At 40.3% G+C, this 23,241-nt stretch overlaps 1 protein-coding gene across 6 annotated transcripts in view; it reads left to right on the top strand.

Moving 5' to 3' along the window:
- Nucleotides 1-23,241, top strand: part of PRKN (parkin RBR E3 ubiquitin protein ligase) — a 1,174,462-nt gene that overhangs the window by 760,513 nt on the left and 390,708 nt on the right. For all 6 annotated transcript variants that reach the window (XM_065590384.1, XM_065590382.1, XM_065590383.1 and 3 more), the window contains one exon: nt 3,698-3,834. In XM_065590384.1, the coding sequence (XP_065446456.1) occupies nt 3,698-3,834 (137 nt within the window). The remainder of the gene's footprint in view (nt 1-3,697; nt 3,835-23,241) is intronic.

Raw genomic sequence — 23,241 nt, 5'->3', positions numbered from 1 at the left:
AGGAGCAAGACTTCCAATTCTGTTTTTAACCACTGCTCACTCCCAAGAAGCACTCAGTTCTGATACAGACTCTGTGAATTCTTGGTTCTAATGGAAGTGCGAATGCCAGCTGAAACTGGCACCAGTCAATATATATATTTATTGTGTTTATTTAGGCATTATGACATAGGTATTTTAGACTGCAAGCATATATCTCAATTGATTTAACAGTATCCATGAAAATGATGTTTTAGTGATTTGTGATGTCATTAGAACCCAGAGTTATATGTATGTAGTTTTAAAAGTTTGCTGTATTTCTGATTCCGTGAAAAAAATCACATTTTCACAAGAAAAATGTTTTTATAAACTCAAATTTAAATGTAGGTGTACATATGTTTGTGTGTGTGTTTTCTTTCTGGAGAACTGTTTGATTTAAAGTCAGTTATGAACAGCGCTATAGAAGGGAATGAGATTTATGGCACCATAGGTAATTTACACAAGTAACTGACTAGTTCACTTACATAATACTTAATAATATTGCTTAATAATAGTTCTGTTAGTTGCAATTTTGTTCACGTTTTGTAGAAAAAGTAAGAATTGCACCAGTGTTGTATTGCCTTTTGAGATCATATACAGGATACCTTTTCCACTGTTTACATTTGTGGTCTGATTTTTAGATGCTTCTCTCTAAATTTGCTGGATTCCCCATGTAGATCTCTCACACATACCATCCGTCTTCCCTTTGAAGCCAGAGAAAGTGAGCTGCAGGTCCAGAGATCTTCCACCTAACTTGGAAAACACTCAGATACTACAGTATTGGCCACCAACAACAAACACCCTAAAAGGGAAAGATCCCCAGTGGCCCAGGATGGGAAGGTTCCAGGGGTGGGAATCTTGCCTCATCCTCCTTCCCAGGAGAGAGAGTCTCTGAGATATGCAAATTTGGCAGGGAGGTAAAGGTGTCCCTGTGACTGAATAAGGACCTGATAGGTGCTCCTCTAGCTCTCCCTATTTATCTTGGGACTAGGCAGAATTAGAGGAGCACAGATCAGCTCCTCATTCTGGCTGGCAGCTGTCTTTGTATAATTATTATTTATTATATTCAGAACAGCAAGTGGGCAACTAATAAGGATTAGTATAGGAGAGGTTTTATTTAATTCAGTTTTTAAGCTGCTTTACTGAATGAAATCCTTTAAAACACAGAGCTTATATTTTTAAAGCTACCAATACACTACCATGAATTCTACAGTGTATGTGACTCTGAAGCTTATTTTCAAAAAAGATTAAATGTTTATATACAGCATCTGAAATTATTATTGATTACATTTTGAAGTTGTATACCCACTTTGAGGACATGGCAATTTATTATTTCAATGTTAGACGGGGGGCTTTCGGACTATCTTGTGGCAGATATTATAGATGCTATGGAGGTGTTGCCAACTCTTGCAATTTTTATCACAAGTGTCACAATATTTGATGGGGTTTCTTTTTAAGCCCCAGCTCCTGGGGACAGGGGAATAAGTGAAAATCTTACCTTTTATTTTTTTTTAAAGTAAGTTTCTTTATAGTTGAAGAGGAAAGCTTGAAAATGTGTCCCAAGTACACCAAAAAAGCTTTAAAAAATACAGCAAACCACCAGCCCCCTTCCAACCCCCCCCCAAACAAACAAACCCAGAAGGCAAATAAAAAGAACAATTTTTTTCATGATTTGCATGGTAATCTCATGATTTGGAGGGCCTTACTCTTGATTTTGTAATGCTTGTGGTGGGCAATAATGCTATGGGGCCAAAGACAGGCAAGAGGTAGTACACAACCCATATGTAGGGAATAACTTTATCAAAGGACATCGTTGCTAACACAGTTTCAAGGTAACTGCACCTGTATTCCCCCCTCTGTGGTCGACCCCAGAAGTGCCTAGTCAGGTCTCAGATCTCCAGCCATTACCTGTCTCTGGGCAGGGACCCTTGTCCTACTTCCTTCTGACTGAGGGCGTTGGGGAGGGGTTAAGGCTGCACAGCTCCCTCCCTTACACTGTGATATTCCCAGCAAGACAGTCTGCCAACCTCCAGTGCCTGTGTGTTGCTTTCTTTCCAAGGGCTAAGAACAGTGTTTTCCAAGGGCTAAGAACAGTAACAGCCGTTACTGCTCTTTCTAAGCAAGCACATTTTTATTATGGGACTAGCATTGCAGAAGAACCCAAGAAAAAACATGTTAAAATCTTACCAGAGGTCACCTGTCAGCCTTCAGTGGCCCTAGTAGGCCAATGTCTTTCCAACCCTTCCCTAATGTTTGAGGCCCCAATGGACAAGAAGGTCCTGTCCATTTGCTGGATCAGAAAGAAGGCCATGAGTGAGTTCAAGCTCATCCTTTTATATCAAACCCTTTATTTGTTTCCTAGTCTCTGGAAAACCCATCCTCACCAGTATATGCAAACTTCCCCATGCAGGAGAACTTCTCTGGAGTTGTTTAGTCTCAGTGACTTGCCTTATAATCACCCACTCCTGTTGTTTCATTCGTAGAGTTGCTCCCATGGAATGGAATACAATCATACATAAATCATTCATAATTGTAATACAGTTGTCTCCAAAGTCAATGCATAGGGTTGCAATATCTGTCACAGTTGTTACTTCAGAATTGACAATGAAGGTAGATCCACCAAAAGGCGTCTTTAGTTAATTTATGCTAGTAGTCTCAGAACTTTGTTCCTGCCATTCAGAAAATTATTGCTAGTGATTTCTGTGGTTATATATATATGGATAGTGGTTTTCTTTAATTTATATCATGCTGTAGAAAATGTTAATTGTAAGATATTCTGGCTATCGCCTGTATGGAAGTCATAATATATCATTTATTGTTTCTGCTGTTATATACATTTTGGGGTGCCCATCCCAGAAGTGTCTGGGCAATAAAACAAAATTATATTGTAATTTTTCAAAAGCATATTCAAGAAGTTAACTCCTGGAGTGCTGATCCACACTCCAATGTTTGAGTCCGGAAGGGGCACTGAGAGTGGTTCTGATTGCACCACAGTGTTCCCTGTCCTGCTGGTGCAGCAGCTATGTTTGCTGCTTGTGCAGTTTCTGAGGCTGGCCCCACCACTGGGAGAAGCTGTTGCTTCTAAATTGTCCTGAGTGCTCTCCTTCTGCACCTCCATAAGTATTCTGCCTGCCTCTGAACTCCGCATGCAGAATTCTTCTAGTCATTGTTACTAGTGCAGTGCCCTTGCTGTCACGTGGCGGTGGCCAGTAATGCTACTACAAGACCAGCCCTCCTTTTCGGGGTGTGAGGGCAGGCTATGAACTCTTTCAGATACTTTCTTTAACCTACCTCTCAGATCATCCCTCTATAATCCCATCTCCTCTCCCTCCACTTTTCTACACTAGCCTCTTGGCCCTCCTATACACGATCTTACCCTGTTTTATGAGAGAGTCTTCTGGAGTGTCTGCCCATTTGAGCACCCATCTTTATTTTTCTTTGCCTATTTGATTCTTCACCTTCCTTCAAATTTCCAGTGAAAGCCTATCTCATCTCCCTTGCCTCTGACTCATTTTTATCTTCTTTAAATGTCTTCAAAATGCCATGCTGGCATATGATCCTATATAACCAGATATTAATAATTCTGTAACTGAATTTTTAATTGAAATATTTTGGGATAGTCGGTCTAGACAATACTGGATACAATAATGTAGCATTGCCTTGTTTTGGGTATTTTTAACAGAAGTCCTGTGCTGGTGTTCCAGTGCTTGCATCGCCATGTCATTTGCCTAGACTGCTTCCATTTATACTGTGTGACTATGCTGAATGATCGCAAGTTCATCCATGACCCTGTGCTTGGCTACTCTCTCCCATGTGTTGGTAAGTTTTTGTTTTTTTAAACTATTCTTGCCCTAATCTGCAGAAAAATACTGTTGATTTCAAATCAAGTTGTGGGGTTTTGTGCGTGTTATTTTAAAAATATGTCTATGGAATTATAATGTGTATTAGTAGTTGTTTCATCTGATGGAAAATATTTTTGTTATTGAAATGGCCCTTCTTGCTTTGCAGGTGAACTGGCTCTGGAGTATTAACTTGATTCTAAAGGGCATTTCTTTTATGAGCAAATGCATGCATTTTTCACATTAGTATGTCATCCTCCTAAAGCTGAAGGATGATCACAATAAGCTGCAGCCAAAAAATAAAAATAAAAAAAAAATCCTTGATGACCTCTACATCACTTCTTTTGAATCAAATAAGTTGTTAACTTTGTTGACCTATCTTCAAGTGCTAATAAGAAAAGTACTGTAATCAGAATTTCAAATAGCTTTCTGGTTGATGAAGTTATCTCTACTAATTGCCACGATGTAGAATGAAATACAGATGACCCAAGGAATGTGTTATGTTATCTACTGTACCTGACTAGGAAGTGAAGTTTGGCTTATGTAGAATAAGAAGATTTATGTTGAATCGCAAAGATCTGTTTTGACAGATCAGAGACAAAAAGTTGAATCTATCACATTGTCACATAGAGAGTAAGGCTCTTACAAAGTTGCTGTGTAGGTCTTCACTAGAATTTATTTTATAAAATACCTTCCCTTCACTTTACAAGCTGCAAGTAAAATGGATTTGCATTGGCTGTTAGAGCGAATAGCTAATCAGTTTCATATCAACAGATGGAAGAATAATTGCAGACATTTCTTATGAGAGTGACACATGCTACATCAGGGCGCGCCTGAAAGATACTAAATCTACAAGTATTAAAAACAATTCAGATTGTCTATATTTACAGCTGATTTTAATTATTTCAACAGCATCTTAGCAATGGCCACAAGTTCACATTTCATGACAGTGCATATGCTGCTTATGTTTTTTAGCCAATTCTCATTTTATACATGGTAACCTCATCTGCTATTGCTTTGTGCAATGGTATTATATTGCATAAAAAGGCTTCCATTTCTTCACCCCCCAAATAAATAACAGATCTAGTGCAGTTTGGTTAAGATGATGTGTTCTCCTCCTGGTGTTCCTTCCTTGTTTTTTCCCATGATGATGTCTGGCTATTCAATGCTATTCTGTCCCCCTGCCTCCTTCCATCACAAATTAATCAGTTCCCTGCCCCACATACAAATTAATCAATTCCTCTTTCCACTTCCTCTCTCAGTACATCAGTTCCCTTCCCAGTTCTTCCATTTGCTCCCCAAATTAATCAATGAACTCAGTAGCAGCTCTTCAAAATTGTAGCAGCCAGCTCAGCCCTCTCCCTCAATCAGACTTCTTACTCCTGTAGCACTTCCCCAGATTCAGCCCTGATGTTATCACCTGATGGCTCTACACCTCTGCTCCTAGCTGCATCATTGTATGTATTTGATTGCTGTTATACCCACAATGTGCTAGGCACTTCCAACGCATCTTGCAGTACCACTTTCTCAGTTCAGGGGTTCTGCTCTATTTGTTCCCTTGCTTTGAGAGGACACCAGTAAATCTTCTGTGATTTTTGTCCCCTACCTGGAGATAAGGGGCTAGGTATCGTCTGCTCCCTTTTCTAGGCGTGGGGTGGGTACTGCTAGAGCTGAGTGGTAGGAGAGATCTGAGGGAAGGCATGGAGGAAGATGCACAGAGGCAGAGTACAAGTGCTCAGGGCCTTGCCTCACCTGGCTGAAGGGTGAGGGGGGAACAGGCTTTGTCTAAAGTAGTGGGAGCCTGAAAGATTCAGTGGGAGCAGTGACAGCTCTGTTGCCCAACTGAGGCAGCATGCATATAGCTCCCCTACAGGCCTGATAGTATAACTGTTGCTGCTGGGCTCTCACCAGTCCTCAACGACAGTATTGGTTACACTCTTTTTACTGTTATACAGATACTCTTCCCAACAGTATTACCAACCTTAAGGGCTCAAAAATCATGAGTCAGAATCCAAAAATCATGAGATTAAAATAATAATAATAATAATAATAATAATAATAATGTATTCTTCTTTTTTTTCTTCCCTTGTTGGTTTTTGAGACTAAAGGATGTACTGAGGTCACATTTTCAAGCTTTTCTCTGTAACCATGAAGGCTAGTGTTGCATCTTTTGCTCTTGACCCAACAAAAATAATAGAAAGCAACCACATAGGCACAACTGGACCCTAAATACCTGTGTTTAATAAACATGTACAAACATGGAAGGCCTAGTTACATATACACTGCTTCCCTGGCTGGCTCTGGTGGCTTCTATTACATAAAACACAGTGAGCACCACTAGAGTGCTCATAAACTATTTAAAGGTATATTGTCCTATTCCTACATACTACAACTTACTTTAACAACAAACAAACAAACAATCCTGGAAACTGAGATTGTCATATAATTGCATGATGATTCAAGAATAACAACAAATATCTTGGGACTCATGATACAATCATGGGAGTTGAGAACCCTGCAAAAAGGTCTAGGAATATATGGTTTTTTTCAATGAAACTTGGGATTCTGTAGAAGCTGGTAGTATTTGTCCTACTTGCCCAGGAAAACTCCCTAGTCAGCCTGTACGAATGGAATTTAGAGCCTCTTCATCTCCAAATCATAAACCCAATCTGAGCCCCAGGTTGGTAGTGATTGAAAGGTCACTGATTTTTGTCCTATGTGAAATAAGTCAGTGATCTCAGTTCAGTTTCTGGTGGATAGATGATGTTGACATGTCATCAAAACTGATATTAAGCTGACAGTTATCAGCAATCTCATCAGAGTGTCCATGCATTGGCCTTTGGGGGCAAATTTTAAAAGGTATTTAGGCACCTAAAGATACAGATAGTGTGATTTTCAGATGCACTTAGGCACCTAGCTCCCATTTTTGGGAGCTTAAATACCTTTTAAAATCTGGCCCTTGGTGACTGATTACCTCCTTCCTCTTCTAGATAGTCCATCAGAACAGAGTGCCGAAACTGTGGGGCAATGTTGGAAAACATGAGCTGCTGTTAGCTGCTCTGCTTCTTTCAGCAATGCAGACTTCAGCCACCAGAGCTGTCAGTCCAGTGCCTTTCACCAACTGTAAATTCAAGTAGAAAAATACAGGACAATAACCTTTGATGCTGATTTCCAAACATCACGGCAATGCTTATTAAACAATACATTTTTGTATAAATTTCCTATTTAATCCTTAGGAAAATATAGATATGTTTGACTCAACTTTTTCTAGCTTGCACCTAAGAAGACCCAGAAATTATTTCCTCTCAAGTAAAACTGGTGCCATTGTGCACACGAATAGATTATTATTTATCTTACTGTGACAATATTTGTCCACCGCAATTTCTCACTACCAGGAATTAACCCAACACAAAAAGCTAGATCTGAAATTCATCAAAGTTTGGAGTGTTGAGATCTGAGGTTTGGTTTGGGCTGATCTCTAACAGGAATATGGAACTAACCCACTTTTAGTGTAATGAGACCAATATTGTGATAAGGTAAACAACTATTAAGTGCACACAAGCAAATACTTCTTTATAAAGTTCAAATCCTTATACTGTGTCATTGCACACACATTTAAAAAGTAACGAATTCACGCTCTAGATGTATTTATGGTACTGTATATGGGAAACATTAATGTCACAGCTTCGCTCTTCTCCAAGTATTATTTCAGTTGTCCACTTTCAAATAAAAATGGAATTACTTAAAATTCACTTCATTTGTCTAATGCATTCCTAGAACTGTAAAGTTGGGCTTAGTCTTGTAATTAAGCTTATTTAGGTTGTTTGCATGTGCAAATTAGTTCTCTTTGCAGTGTTTTTGAAAAATATAGATAACATAATGAACATTGCCTGAAGTTTCCATTAACATTTGACTCGCTGTTCTGATTTTTATTGAGGGAATATACAGATATAACAGATTTTTAATATCTTTTATTGAATCAACCTAGAGGTCAAAATACCACACACAATAAAATAAAAATAAGCAGCAGCAATTACAGCAAAGGATCACTGTGACTGACAAGATCAGTGTTACCATATTCGCATAATAATTTGAGTAGGCAAAGATCTATGGCATGGATTTTCGATGAACAACACTTCTCAGATAAGTTTAATCACTTGCTGTTGTACTCTGAAAGGTGGATTATTATTACACGTGTACTTTGCCTGGTCATACTGCTGTTTATCAGATTTCTGTTGCATGACTGACTTAACCAGAAGACAATATAGTGTTAGAAGGCAAGTTATGTCAGCTTATGATCTATGCTATATCACTTTGAAAATGACATAGCGTCACTCAGTTCTTGTACTAAATGTATCGTTGTGATTTTTAGAAGAATGAAATTAATTCTGTAATGCCTAGCGACTATCTAGCATCATTCAGCACCATGCCAGTTGAAAATAGGCAACATCCAAGACTAATGCTGTCTTTACTAGAACTCCAGTATGTTGATAGGGTTAGCTGCTCAGAATAATGTAGCAGCCCTTGTATCAGCGGAGACAAAGAATTTGCAGATGAAAGGTGGTTGTATTATACTGGTCATTAAAATAAAATAAAAAATTACAAATTATACTCTCTCTGCCCTTGTTTAATGGCAACAAAAAATGTATCCCATCTCTCTGTATGGTGTCTTGTATTAATGAGGCTTCATGCATAGAAATGTCTATGAGTGGCGACCTCTAAGTATCTTTGAAATAATTAATAAGGTGCTTAGAGGGACAATTTTGCATATGCATGAAAAATGATTTATGGTTATTTAGTTACTGTGCAGGGCACTGGAATCTCTCGCATTACCTCATACAGAAAATGTATACACACAGTATATTAGCCACTTTAAACAGGCACTGTTCTTACCATCACAACTCCATTTAAAAAACAGAATGATAGCAATCAGGGGTTATAGTCCATAGGGTAATATGTATGAGAAAACAGGTCTTTGACAAAGGAAAAGATGAGGGGGCCAGGAAAATCCAAGGTTTTACATTGCTGTAAGCACACTGCAAAAATGTTATCATATGTGTGATGTATTTTAAAGAGGTCTGGATAAAAGATGCTATTCCGATGATCACTGTAAAACTCTATTGAATCCGGGCATAATCCTGCTGCTACCACATATAAATAAGTGCAATTACTGCCAGTGTGTATATGGAACTGCCAACAGAAAGGAAAAGGCTTTAAAGTATAATAAATTGTTTTAAAGAGCCATCTTCCATTGAAAGAATGCTGCTGGTGAATGATTAAAGAAGCACACATTTTAAGATTAAACCATTTTATCCCCATCAGATTCCATTTGTGAAATGACTGGATGTTTTTGCACTATGGAAAATACTGATGTAGTGATAAAGCTATGTACTATCCATGAGTACAATAGTTACAAAAAGAGGGAATAAGAATATTTGTCAGTATATTTAAAAAGGCTGAAATGTGTAGAGTAAATATAGTTACAAGTAAAAGGAAGGAAAAAGGCAGGATTTTATATTTGATTACTCATGAAGCATAATATAGACAAACTCCTCTGCAATCTAGAGGATGTGAGAGAGAGATTTTAAATTCAAGTTCAGTGGTCTATGAACAGAGCATTCTCAAGGATGGGTATAGGAAGTGGTAGAAGTTTGATGGAGCTATGATGTAAAGAAGAAACAAGCTTCTACAACAGTCCTGATTGTCAGGACTGCTCATCAGTTAACAGTAGATGCAGCAGATGCATCTTCAAGATCAATAGCAACTGCCCTTGTGATGTGCCGTGAATCATAGCTTCCCACTTCGGGGTTTCCCAGGTCCAGAACACCATGAGGGACCTGCTCTTTGAAGGAAAAAATCTTTTCAGCCAAAAGACTGATGAATCCTTACATACTGTAAAGGATTCCAGGGCCACTCTCCATTCCTCAGAAATATATACTCTGCCCTGAAGAGAAAATTCCACAGGCAATCATACAAACCTTGCTCAATGGCTCAACAATTTTACCATCAGCAATCGTATGAGCCACCCCATAAGAGGCAAAGAGTTCAGATGTGCCATTTCCCTGTACCTACTATGGCAACATCATCATCCCAACCCCCAATTCCTGGCTAAAAGATGTATTGGGTGGGAGTTAAAGAACTGCAAACCAATGATGTCACCATCTGCTGATTCCCACACATTCCAGCTATGCAATCAAATTTACCTGCCTGTCCCCTCCAAAGGCCCATCTCTGCCCCTTTTTGAGGTCCATTCTCATGGGGAGATTCTCAAACAGAAGTAGAATCCCTCCTGCAGCAAGGAACAATAACATGGTGACACTGGGATTTATAATCCCATCCCTGGAAAAGGACATGTGGTTTATAGCTCTTGGTATGAAGGATGCATATTTTCATGTGGACATTGACCTCACTCACTGACTTTTACTCAGGTTCATAGTTAGCCCCAACCATTTTTAATACAGAGTGCTCCCATTTGGCCCTACCACACCTAGAGTCTTTACCAAGGTCTTTTCAGTAAGAGCAGCCTATATTAGGTATCGTGGCTTCATCTTCTTCCCCGTCTCAACAACTGGCTTCTTGTTGCCAAGACACATCAAGAAGCGTACGAGTCAACTTTGTCAGTGCTTCAGCTCCTCCCTTCCCTAGAGGTCAGCATTAACTCAAAAGTCTCTGTCCTCACTCCAATACAGATTTTAGACTGTATCAGACTGTCCCTAAATTCAATCACAGCAAGAGCTTGTCTGTCCTTGGACAAGTTCCAAGTGATGAACAACCTCATATATCAGGTCATGAACAACCTTCAACATCAATCAGAATTTGTCTTCCTCTCTTGGGACACACAGCTTCATGCGCTTCTGTCATGCCATTTGCCAGGCTCCATCTTCATTGCCTGCAGGCATGGCTTCAAACAGTACAATCACCAAACAGTCCACGAATGCCATAGTAACAGTTCCCAGCACAGTAACATCATCTCTACTAAGATGGACAAATTCTCATCAAGTATACAGGGGCATTCCCTTCCTTTCCTCCTCACTAGACAGAACAATCTTTACAGATGCCTCCTTTTAGGCTGGGGAGCCCATATGGACAGCCACACAGTGTAGGGTACTCGGATATCCCGTGAGGCCAGGATGTACATCAACATTCTGGAGTTGCAGGCAGTCTAAGAAGGTTGCAAAGCATTTCTCCCATTCATCCAAGGTCACCATGTCCTCATAATGTTGGACAAGATTATGACTGTCTTTTACATCAACAAGCAGAGAGGAGCGAGATCTAGTTCTCTGTGTACAGAAGCAGTCCATTTATGGAATTGTTGCATCAGCAATCAAATCTCCCTGTTGGCAGTTTACCTTCCAGGGAATCAAAATGTGCTGGTAGGTTCCCTCAGCAGGCACTGTTATTGTCCACAAGTGGAAGCTACATGACTCCACAGTAAACAGTATTTTTGCTCTCTGGGGAACCCACATAAGGGACCAATGTGCCTCTCAAATGAACAAGTAGTGCAACTGCTCAAGAGGTGCTTTAGAGCATTATTGTCAAGATGACGCTCTACTCCTTCTGTGGTCAGATCATCTGAACTATGCCTTCCCTCCTTTGTAACTCCTAACTCAAGTCTTATGGAAAATTCACCAGGACAGGGCATGAGTCATCCTCATGGCCCCCATCTGACCCAGACAATTTTTGTTCCCGTGTCTCCTATGCATTTTTTTTTGGTCCCCAATCAATATTCATCCCTTTTACAATCTCCTGACCTGGGGGAAGGGCAGAATCAAGTATCCCAACCCCCAACCATTCCATTTCAGGGTGTGGTTTTTGGATGGCTGCCAAGTTTAGGATGTTCATGCTCTGAATCCATGCAAAGCATCCTTACTAACAGTCAAAAAGATTCCACTAGTTAGAATGTCTACACTACAGGCCTTACAGCTGTGTCACTGTAAGGTTTCCCATGTAGATTTCCCAGGTTTCCCTTTGCCAGCTGGAGAGAGCTCTCCTTTCCACCAGTAAGGAAGCCTACTCATCGAGAGGGGTTTTTTTTGGTGCTCACCAGGCAACCCTTCGACCTGCCATATTCAGTGGAGACAGTTTTATTGTGTTTACACCCTAAGTTCACTCCCAAAGTTATCTGAAGTTACACCTGAATCAGTCAGTCCACTTACCTATGTTTTTTCCAAAACTATATGAATCTGAAAACCCGAGGAGACCTCATTCCCTCAGTGTGAGATGACCCTTAGCCTTTTACCTACAAAGGACAAAGCCAGTCAGAGAATCTCCCAGGCCGTTTCTTGCCGTAGTGGAAAGAGTCCAAGGTCAAGCTATATCCTTTCAGGAGATTTTTAAATGGATCTAAGGCTGTATCTTACTTTATCAGCTTTCACATCTGCTTCCCCCCCATTCTACAAATGCACAAGCGACATCAATAGCATCGCTTCAAGAAGCACCTCTACTTCACATTTGCAAAGGGAATACTATTCACACATTCGTGCTCTAGTACAGGACTCATCCACTGACGCATCCTTTGGGACATCAGTCCTTCAAACAGTTCTGCCGCCTGCATCCTCACACCCTCTTCCTTCTTGAGTACTGCTTGCCAGTCATCTACATAGGCACCAGCATAGGAAGAGAAAGTTACAGTTACTTACAGTAACTGGAGGTTCTTTGAGTTGGGATCCCTATCTGTATTCCACTACCCACCGTCTTTCCCCTGTGCTTTGGATCATTTTTGGATTCATAGTAGAGGAGATACTGGAGAGGTGGTCGGTCTGCTCTGCCCTTAATCTCCTTGGTTGGAGGCATGAGGAGAGCAAGGGCACAGGTGTGGACCAATGGACACTGCTTTCAAGAATTCTCCAACTCTGGGCATATGGAGCACGTGCATACCCACAGATAGGAACCATACATCTTGAAGAACCTCCAGTTACTATAAGGTTAGTGACTTTCTTCTTTCTCCCTTCTTGTGCATGTCAAAGGTGGTATTATTATTTTATTACAGTAAACCCTCCATGCCCCATCATGCTAGGTGCTATGCATATATTCAATAAGAGACAGACCCTGCTCCAAAGAAATTACAGTAGAAGAAGGCAAGACAGTCAAAGTGTGGGAGGGGAAATGGGTACAGAAAAGAGAAGTGATTTGCCCAAGCATTCAGCTGGTTGACGACAGATGCAAGTAGAACCCAGGGCTCATGATTTCATGAGGCTCAGTCCAATGTTCTGTTCACTAAATCATACTGCCTCTTTCCTTCCCCCCGTCTCCATCTTTAAAAGAAGTTCCTCTCATATTTTTTGCAGTTTTTGCTTGCAATTTATCTCTGACCAATGTCCCAACATAAGGAGTTCTTTTTCATTAAGTACTATATAAACATTGAACAGGAGAAGTGACATTATAGATCTCTCTGGTACCCTGTTGGAGAGAGTCATTGGGGAAAAGGACAAATGCCCATTTGTATCTCAAGAAAGATAAAAATGGAGTCATCCAAGAGTAGCTCTATTCACCAGTTAGTCTGCAAGCAAGTTATTGAAACCTTATGGGCAGTGGACTCAAAAGTTGCTGATGCATCTACAAGAATCATCATGAACATTTTGCCTTTGCCTGTTGCTAGGAGATCAGCAACTAACACAATCAAAGCAGTTTCTACTCTAGAGCAAGAACAAAGCCCAGGTGGCTGGGGTCAAGGAAATCTGAGGGCTCAAGAAATTGAATTATTATTCCAGCCAAACCTTTGCAATGATCTTCCGTATAATATGGAGAGTGGGTGCCTGCAGATAGCCAGGTTGTTATAGTCAAAAGTTAATTCTAGAGCTGAAGTTTCACAATGGCTGCTGGAAGAACCTCTATCATGCTTTCACACCATGTTCTCCCAGTATGGACTCCCAACAGTGAACCCAGTACTTTTCTACAGGACTTCACTGGCCCAGAAAGACACAAGTCTAATTCACAGGCTGGAGTTGGAAGCCACCCAAGCAGCATCTCAGCTCAAAGAGTAGTGAGCAACACTGGCTGAAACTCAAACAGAGAAGACTTCACATTTGTTCCCTCAAGACATTGTACTGTTTCTGCAGCAGTAGATGGCTAGGTTTAGATCTACGCAATTTTGTCCATAAATGAACATGAAAATATTTCAGAGTGAGTAAAACTAGACTCCATGATGTAGTGGAGACAGCTAATATTCACAAAGCTGTCAAGTACATTGAGCAGTTCTTCTCTCTGCAGATCTGTGGGGGTAAGTGAAGAAACCCTTCTCCCTCTTCTACACAGCTACAGCATGTTATCTTAAAAAATCTGTATTGCAATAATTTAGATTGATCATGAGGCTTCCTTCAGTAGCTCCTGCTGTCTCCCCTATCACTTCTTCACCAGGAGCAGTTCGTCTGTAAATGATGGTGACCTATGAGCACAAATCTGGCAGACAGGGCATTTAGGGGCTATCTGTACTGATAGTGAAAGATAAAATATTATTATTTAAAATCGTGTCTGGAAACTCAATGGCTGTATCAAGTTCTACCGGTGGATCTTTAAAAGCAGATCTTTTGTGCTGTCGGGAAAGGTGTGTCCAACCTCAAACCAAAGCAGATAATGCTCAGTCTATGACAGGGAAATATCTTTCCTGCATATTTCCACTTCCAAGCCAAACACCAGGAGTAAAATTCTGACTCCACTGAAGCCTCTGGCAGTTTTACCATTGACTTCAGTGGAGTCAAGATTTCATCCCAGATCTAGAGTGAACCTGGCCTTTTATGTGGATTCTACAACTTGGGACAGTTACATGGTTGCTATGGCATCCATGAAATTTTGAACCAATAGAGAGAAAACATCTTCCAAACTAACAATGAAATCACCAAGTAGTATCCGTCTCATTGGTCACCAACTTGCACTCAACATCATGAAGCAAGGAACTGGCTTCTTATATTATTTTCTGAAAATTCAGTCATGAGAGAGAAGACTTGAAAGAATGAACAAGATACAGAGAAAAAGGTGGGGAATAGATGGATAGGAGAGGAAGGAATCATGGACTGAAAGGGAAAACTGGAGGAACTGAGAGGGGGAAGGAGGTAGGAAAGAAAGTGTTTAAGTGCACAGGAGTGGGTGGGTGTTAAAAAGAAAAAAAGGATAAGAGGGTAAAGTTAAGGGAAAGGAATAATGAGAGAGGTAAAGACACTGGAAAGATGAAATAGGGGAATAATTGTTTCATGTGATATCCCACATTACAATTTGTATGTCTTCTATGGCAGCACTGGGAGGTTGAGGAATAGATAGATAGATAGATAACCCCAAATAGAATTTAGTCCAGAAACATGGCAGTAGCTTGTTTCATATTTGGACTCAGTTCAGTGAAGGGTAAACATCTAGCCTTTGGTCTTGAAAAGATTGAATAGATAATAGCAGATGCCAATTATTACAGAGAAATCCCGGAGAAAGTTCTAATTTATACTCCCGTACGTGCTGGTGAAAGAAGGAGGTCTGACCTTTCCATGGCAAGATAACTACAGGTTTCCTGTTGGGTTGGTTTATATCTGAGAGGAGGCTCTATAGCTGTGTAGTACCATTTCTGAGAAGTGCTGTACAAGCAGCAGCATCCTCTACAGGGAGAAATCATTACTAGCTGCTTCTTCTGACCACCCATAAATAATCTGCAGGGACCAATCGTGGCACATTCATCATGTGTTTAGTCTCTGCAGTCTGGTGATTAATATTCCCTGAGTCACTTTCTGAGCTTTGGACTCCCACATGGCAGCCTGTAGAGCTACTGCCACATCACAGAACCTGCTAAGGAAGTTGTTCTTCAAGTAGAAGTTGGCTTTAATTAAATTTCTGTGTCTGGAAAGTTAAAATCTAATTTTCTTTTTGACATTTTCTGTATTACTACTTAGACAAAATTATGAAAACTATTAATCCCTGGGAAGCAAGACTGGCATTATAAGGGGTACAAAAATATTGCATATAAATAATACTAATAATCACCAATCTGTTATAATTTATTGATGTAAATTCTTATTAAAACTCATAAATCAGATTTGTTTTTGATCTAGCAGATGTACCAAATGACTGCACAAGGTAGGTGGGTACTGGTGGGGGATTTTAACAAGCACCATGATCCAGACTCCATCTCCCTGAAATGTGACATTGGTTAGGTGTTTTCTATCCTCCCAGACACATTGTTTAAAAAAAAAAGAAGTTGGCGGAGGGGGCAGGCAAGGTGGCTGAATGACCCAGAGGAATGGCAATGAAATAAAAACTTCTAGGTCATGGGCTGGATTTGAACCAAAGACAACAGTGACTGAAATTGTCATCTGATGTGAGTGGCCTATGTGCAGTAAGTTTGTGCTCTTATTTCTATCTTTAGTGGCTAAATATTCACTTTTCAAAACTCATCATCTCAGCTGGCACTAATTTGCATCCTGGTTTTCAGTCTCAAGAAAGGCAAAAGGTTACATGAGCATGGAGATCAAACTTCGCTCTCAGAGAAGCATTCTCTGAAGATCAAAAGTGAGGCACGTAGGTGGGGCAGCATGATTACACTTTCACAGCTGTTCCACCAGGGGGATGTAATCTGCAGAGTGGTTTTATCAACAGCCTTTTATATTAAATAAAAATGATTTTAAAAATCAGAACCATTGCAAAATTGTATCATATCGCTTGTGTCAACGTGTAAACTAATGTGATGAATCAGGCAGCAGCAAGCTGATATCTCCACACAGCCTGATATATTTTTATTTAGGACCTATTGCCCCAGTCCTGTTTCAAGTGAAGACTCTTGTCCTGGTTACTGCTGGATGATTTACCTGAGTGTAATTCACTGCGGTTTAGTCAGTGTGCTAGATGGATTGTTACTGTCAACATGCAGAATATCTAGATGAGGCTCTAGCAAAGAATGTTTGTGTTTGGGAAACAGATCAATATGACAACTCGCGCAAGCAAGTGCTACTCAACTTAAGTAAGGATTGCAGAATCAGGACCCGTGGTAGCAAAGAGATATCAAAATAGCAAACCATCTGTATTGATTTGCCAAAATTACAATTTTGCAAAAAGGGTTAATTTTATTCATGAATGAGCACGTGTGTACACACAGGCCCTGATTCAGTAAGACACTGAAGCATGAGCCTAATTAAGCACAAGGCGTTCTACTGAGGTCAATGGGACTGTTCACCTGCTTATAGGTAGCTATCTGCATAGGTACTTTGGTGAATTTGGGCCTTAGAGAGGAAGGTTGAAGGACTAGCAAATTGATTTACTCAATTTCCAATTCAAAGAAAAATGCTTCGTAATGATAAGCGATGACCACAGCAACAGCACTTGCCAAGCAAATTTAGATTCAGTGCATTTCTGTAGTATTGTATGCTTTGTTCTTAAAACTATGAGGAGGGATACTAACAGTTTGAATGGCATAATTTGCAAGGGTGTGGTGGATAGCACTATTGTAGAGGCTCAGGGATAGCCTCCAATGGGAAATTTTCTGGTAAGAACTGACATTTGATACAATCTAATCAATTCCTAAGGCCAGGAATAAAAGGCAGAGCAAAGAGAAAATGAAGTCCGCCATAGAGAGAAAAATCTTCCCCCATCCACCTGTTTATTCAGACACTATTGTAGCCCAGGTGTTGCTGTTTTTTTAATGCAAGGAATATGTGCCCCACAGGAAATGTTTATCTTTCAGTGCAAGAGGTTAAAGGAAAGGACAAAAGAGAGGTAAAGGATGAGCCTTAAGAAAGTAATATCCATAGCTACGTCAACAAGCAAAAAGAAGACAAGGACAAAGTACCCCTTGGGGAGGAGGAATGATTCAACACCACTGGAAAAATCTACTGTAAAAGGACTCTGACAACCAAGAGAATGCCAATAACACTGCTCTACAGCCAAAATGCTTCTGAAATAAATGTAGTCAAACTTTACTAATTCCGGGTCACTGAGAACGAAAATGATGCTTAAAATTGTTGATTGGCTCTAGTTTAAGATATGCTATTGGGTCAGTATATACGACCCTTGACTTGGGAATGGCGGAGGATAAGTGAGTTATAAAGGGAAGGGATCTCAATTTAAACCAGAAATGACTAAAATACATCTTTGACTGGATCTATGAATAAATCTATGACTGGGTTTGGACAGTACTTGCTTTTTAGGCAACACAATGAATGATGCAATCTGAAGCTGGTATTGCGTCATACATGATATGAATTGCATCATGTTATTCCTAGAAGTCATGGATGATGCAATCATAACGAAGCTTACATCACTCTGCTGAACAAATTGCCCTATATCAGCTCTAGAAATCATACAGTGTCGTGCTCTCTTATTTGTCAGTGTTTGATTTTGCAAAGGGACACATTTCTGTTTAGCCAAAGTGAGCAGAGATGCCTCATCTGCACTGTTCACACAAGTACAACTTCTGCTATGTTTGTGGTGAAGTGACTTTTGCATCACAAAAGCGCAGTATAACCACTATGGTTAAGAAAGCCTATCACCTTTATTTTGGCTGCAAAATTGGAGATCAGGACAAGAGGTGGTCCCCACGCATATGCTGCAACACTTGTGCAACAAATCTTCGCCAGTGGTTGAACAGGAAAAGGAAATCTATGCCTTTTGCAGTGCCAATGATTTGGAGAGAGCCAACAGATCATACCAGCAATTGTTACTTCTGCATGGTGCCTCCAGTTGGGAAAGGTGTGTCAAAGAAGAAAAAGTGGACTGTGCATTATCCAAACATTCCATCAGCTATATGCCCAGTACCCCAAGGAGAAGGACTGCTGGTTCCTGATGCACCAGAATCATTCTCACTTGAGTCAGACGCGGAAGAGGAAGAGGATGAAACTTCTGGTCCTGAACCATCAATGTCACAGGACCCACATTTTCTCCCATCCTCCTCCTCTGAACCACACCTCATAACACAAGGTGAACTGAATGACCTTGTCAGGGATTTGGAACTACCCAACAGTAAGGCAGAGCTGTTGGTCTCCAGACTACAGCAGTGGAATCTCCTGGGAGGTGATGTTAGGGTTTCCATGTTCCGTGACCGTCAAAAGGATCTTGTCCCATTCTTCTTCATGGAAGGTGATCTTGTAGCCTGCAACAACATCAATGGTGTGATGGCAGCCATCAACATTGTTCACGATCCAGATGAGTGGAGACTGTTCATTGATTCATCGAAGACGAGTCTTAAAGCTGTTTTACTCATAATGGCAATGTTTTGCCATCAATTCCAGTTGGTCATGCAGTCCATATGAATGAAACCTATGACAACATGAAACAACTTTTGAGGTGCATAAACTATGACAAACATCAGTGGCAGCTTTGTGGCGATTTGAAGGTTGTTGCTCTCTTGCTTGGTCTGCAGACTGGATACACAAAGTACTGCTGTTTTCTCTGCAAATGGGATAGTCGTGCAAGAGATTCCCATTACATCAAGAAAGATTGGCCACTCCGACAGTCATTGGAGCCTGGGAGGAAAAGTGTTCAGCATCCACCACTTGTTGAATCAAGGAAGATTTTGTTACCACCCTTACACATTAAGCTGGGTCTGAAGCACTTTGTCAAGGCCATTGACAAAACACAAGCAGCTTTCAAGTACCTCCGTGGAAAATTTCCAAGGTTAAGTGAATCTAAGATAAAGGAATGTGTCTTTGTTGGTCCTCAGATTCGTGAACTTCTTCGAGATGATGCACTGCGTGGCAAGGAAAAGACGGCATGGAAAGCCTTCCAGTTAGTGGCAATAAATTTTCTCGGAAACAACAAGGCAGACAACTACAGGTTGTTGGTGGAAAACCTCCTCAAGGCATACAAAAGCCTTGGTTGCAACATGTCACTAAAGATACATTTTTTGCACTCTCATCTAGATTTTTTTCCACCGAACTACGGAGCAGTGAGCGACGAGCACGGCGAGCGATTTCACCAGGACATTGCAACAATGGAGAAATGCTATCAGGGCAAATGGAGCCCATCAATGCTTGCAGACTATTGCTGGACAGTGACAAGAGATGCTCCATTTAATGAATACGAGAGACAAGTCAAGAAGCGCCGAGTAGACACTGAATAGGACTAAACTATGTACATAATAGATTTTTGCCTTTTGTTTCATAATAAATGTTATTTATATAACCCTTTTGCTGATTTTTAAAGTGTTACATAAACAGGACAGGTGAAATATTATCATGTAAAGCAACCATAAACACATGAAAAGACCTAGGTTTACAATTTATGATTAAAACTCTACTATCTACACAATATACATAGACATAAAATATAAAAACTTAAATATCTTAGAAACAGTAGCCAATCAGTTGTTTTAATTGTCATATTTGAATTCAGCACATCAAAATACATAATAAATAGCACATTTTATCTCTGAAGCAGACGCCTTCACAAAAATTGTAGACCAGTGTAATTAGAGGAAGCTTTGGATCATCAGTTTCCAATGCCAATATTTTATGAGTTCCCTGATGGGCCTTTTTGGTGATACCACAGCTATCCATTAACGGCCAGAGGTACGCAGAGCAGAGCTTATCACCAGAAATGCCCATTCTGTTCAATTAGTTAATGAAAGAAGTAGGATGGAAAATGTTGTTGTTTCTTTTTCCTACAATTTTAATTCCTCCCTGCCTGCCACTGCACATGTGTGCACAAACACATACATTTAGCTTACACCTGGTTATAGGGATTACAGTCTTTTTAAAAATATTCCAGAGGATGCCAAAGGCCCTACTTTATCTGTCAATCCTTTCCCTTCTCTTCTCTCTTTCCTTTCTCCCTGGATTCTTGAACTTTTTTTAAAAATTCGATGTAAAATTGAGGAGCATGCTGTGAAAATTATAAGCTGTACTAGGATGTGCAATTATAGCCTCTTGGTGCAGTTCTTGGATGGGTGAAGTCACACAGGTCCAGCCCTATGCCTTACAACACAATTGATGCATGTGCCAGTATCCTGCTAATGCGTGTGCTGTTGTGGCTCCTATTTATATTTAATTAACCAAATTATGCAGGGTAGATATCCAGCAGTATTAATATTAAATCAGCATGCAAAGTAACCATCCGATTTTGGACACAGTGGTCCTGACTGTGAACTCACTTTACAATTATGAGTAACTGAGTTGAAGTCAGGGAGGTGGACATCTGCCAGAGAAATACAACCAAATTAACTTATTAAATAAAAATCAAAATGCTTTGTTTTTCTTGTTTCTCCACCCTTCTTCCATTTCTTTGTTTCCTTTTACTCTCCTTGCATCCCAGACTTGGCCTATCACTTTCCATACCACATTATTTCTGTTTGCAATTTGTCTAGTTTATTTTTCTTTTCTTTCTGTTCTCTTCCTTGCTTTCCTTGAAAAACAGCATCTATTTTTTTCATATTCACCATCCATCAAGATAATGTGGGAGATGGAATATCTTTGCCCTCATACACGATGTTTTCTTTTATCCTTGTTTCTCTTCCTTTTATTTCTCTTGCTCACCACTATTCTTAGCTCTCTGTACACTTTTTGCTGTCTCCTGAATCACCTCCTCCATCCTTTTTTCTATTCTTCCCTTGGGTTTACTATCTCCTCCTTTTCTCTCCCTTCAAGTTAGGATTGTAGTCTCTCTTGATGTCTCCTGTGAGGTTGTCAAAGAGATTGGGTCCCCAGGATGGGAAGAGGGGTGAAGAAGAGGGACTCAGGAGGAAAGGTAGAAAGGCTACCTCTCTTTCTGCCCACGATCATTGGGAGAGGGTGTTGGATGTCGTTGCTTGGCTTGAGTAGGTTCTGTGAACCAGCCAGCTCTGGGCCAGGTGGCTGGTCTCTTTCCTTCCTTTTGTTGGTTGACTCCTCTGTTTCCAACCACAATCTGAAGAACCAGCAAACAGAAAGAGCAAGAACATTCTCAGCCACCATCAATATGTAAGGTTGCCAGTTTTGGTTGGAGGTATTCCTGGAAGTTTCATCACATGACAATCTCTAATGAAAGATTAATTTTTATTCCTGGAGACTACAGGGCAATTCTGGAGGGTTGGCAACCATATCAGTATGTCAAGTTATCTGAACAGCACTCCTAGTGGAAGGAGGAAAGAGGAAATGATGGTGGTGTATTGAGGACTATGTTGAAATTGGAAGTTATCACTCTAGGGGGCCAGGGGTGTTTCATGGTCCTGCTTGCTTGCAGGCTATGGGACTTTGTAGGGAAATGTGTGATCAGAGTCAGTATGGAACAAGCCAGCTTAGAATAAGGTGGGGGTGAGTTGTGCCTTGCTGCCTTATGGAGCAGCCTGCTTTGTCTCTCTGAGTTTTGGGGTTCTTGTGTGTTATCATTTGGAATTCTAAGAAATAAAATAGTGTTATGTTGCAACCTGCCAGAAAGAATATTTATGTTTTAATCTAATTTCTCTGAGTTAATGCCATGAACATAAGTTAGAGATAAAAACTTCCTGATAGCTCGGCCCATGTCTGCTGGATGCAGGACAAATCCACTGGCAAGTGGGATGCAGGACTATCATGTTGAAGCAGTTTTCTCCTGTGAAATGGCTGATTCTTGGCAACCTTTTCACTGTCCATACTATCCAGGAAAAACTCCAGTACAATCCTGTTGCTTTTTCCTCCTTTCCTCTGCATCCACATACACCCATGCTCAAAATGAGAGCCATCAGTGCGGTTTGCAGCCAGTTAAAATGTGATCTAAAGCATCAGAAAGTTGAAAAGTCCTGTTGTTTGATTTCTGCTGTGCCTGTAATGTAGTAAATCATAATACCAGGGACAAAGGAAACGCAGCTTGTCAGTTAAATAGGGTAGCTGGCACAGTCAGATTTTGTTTTTCATGATCCATTGCCCCAAGTAATATCCTCTATTTATATCACTGCTGGAGGAGGGCTGGAAATTATGGAGGCGTTTTTTGGTAATAGCTGCTAGCAGGGAGACAGCGTATACCAGGGAGACTGGAATGAGACTCTCAGGTAAATAATAAGCACTTTAGAAAAACTACCTAATTACCTAGTTTACCACTTGGAGCTGTTCCAGTCACTTGGGAAAATAATGTGCGTTTTGTAAAACTGCCTAATTATTAATTTGCTAAGGAAGCCATTGCAGCCTTTTGGGTAAGTAGTGTATATTTTGTAACATTCCATAAAGGCCCCTTATTTAAATATAAAAATAAAAACCCCTCCCCTCCCCCAAGAAAAGGGGGCGGGGGGAGTTGTGGCTGAGAAAATCTTTTATTTCTGTGGAGTCTGTGGTGATTGATAATTTCCCTTACATGGAAATTTATTACTAACCTTTATGGTGGTTTTGGTCTGTTACTGAAGAGTACTATAGTATTTCTGTAAAGGTCTTTACTTGGGCTTAAAACAATCTTTTGGTTTTTAACTGGAAGTACACCTCAGACATTCACATGGCCATACTTGTTGAGGGCATTCTGCATGAATGGTGAGATCTGAGGA

The sequence above is a fragment of the Chrysemys picta genome, chromosome 3 (genome assembly GCF_011386835.1).
Source record: "Chrysemys picta bellii isolate R12L10 chromosome 3, ASM1138683v2, whole genome shotgun sequence".
NCBI classification, from domain to species: domain Eukaryota; kingdom Metazoa; phylum Chordata; order Testudines; family Emydidae; genus Chrysemys; species Chrysemys picta.
The sequence above is the reverse complement of the archived record's forward strand: the minus strand, read 5'-3'. Positions and strand labels throughout refer to the sequence as shown.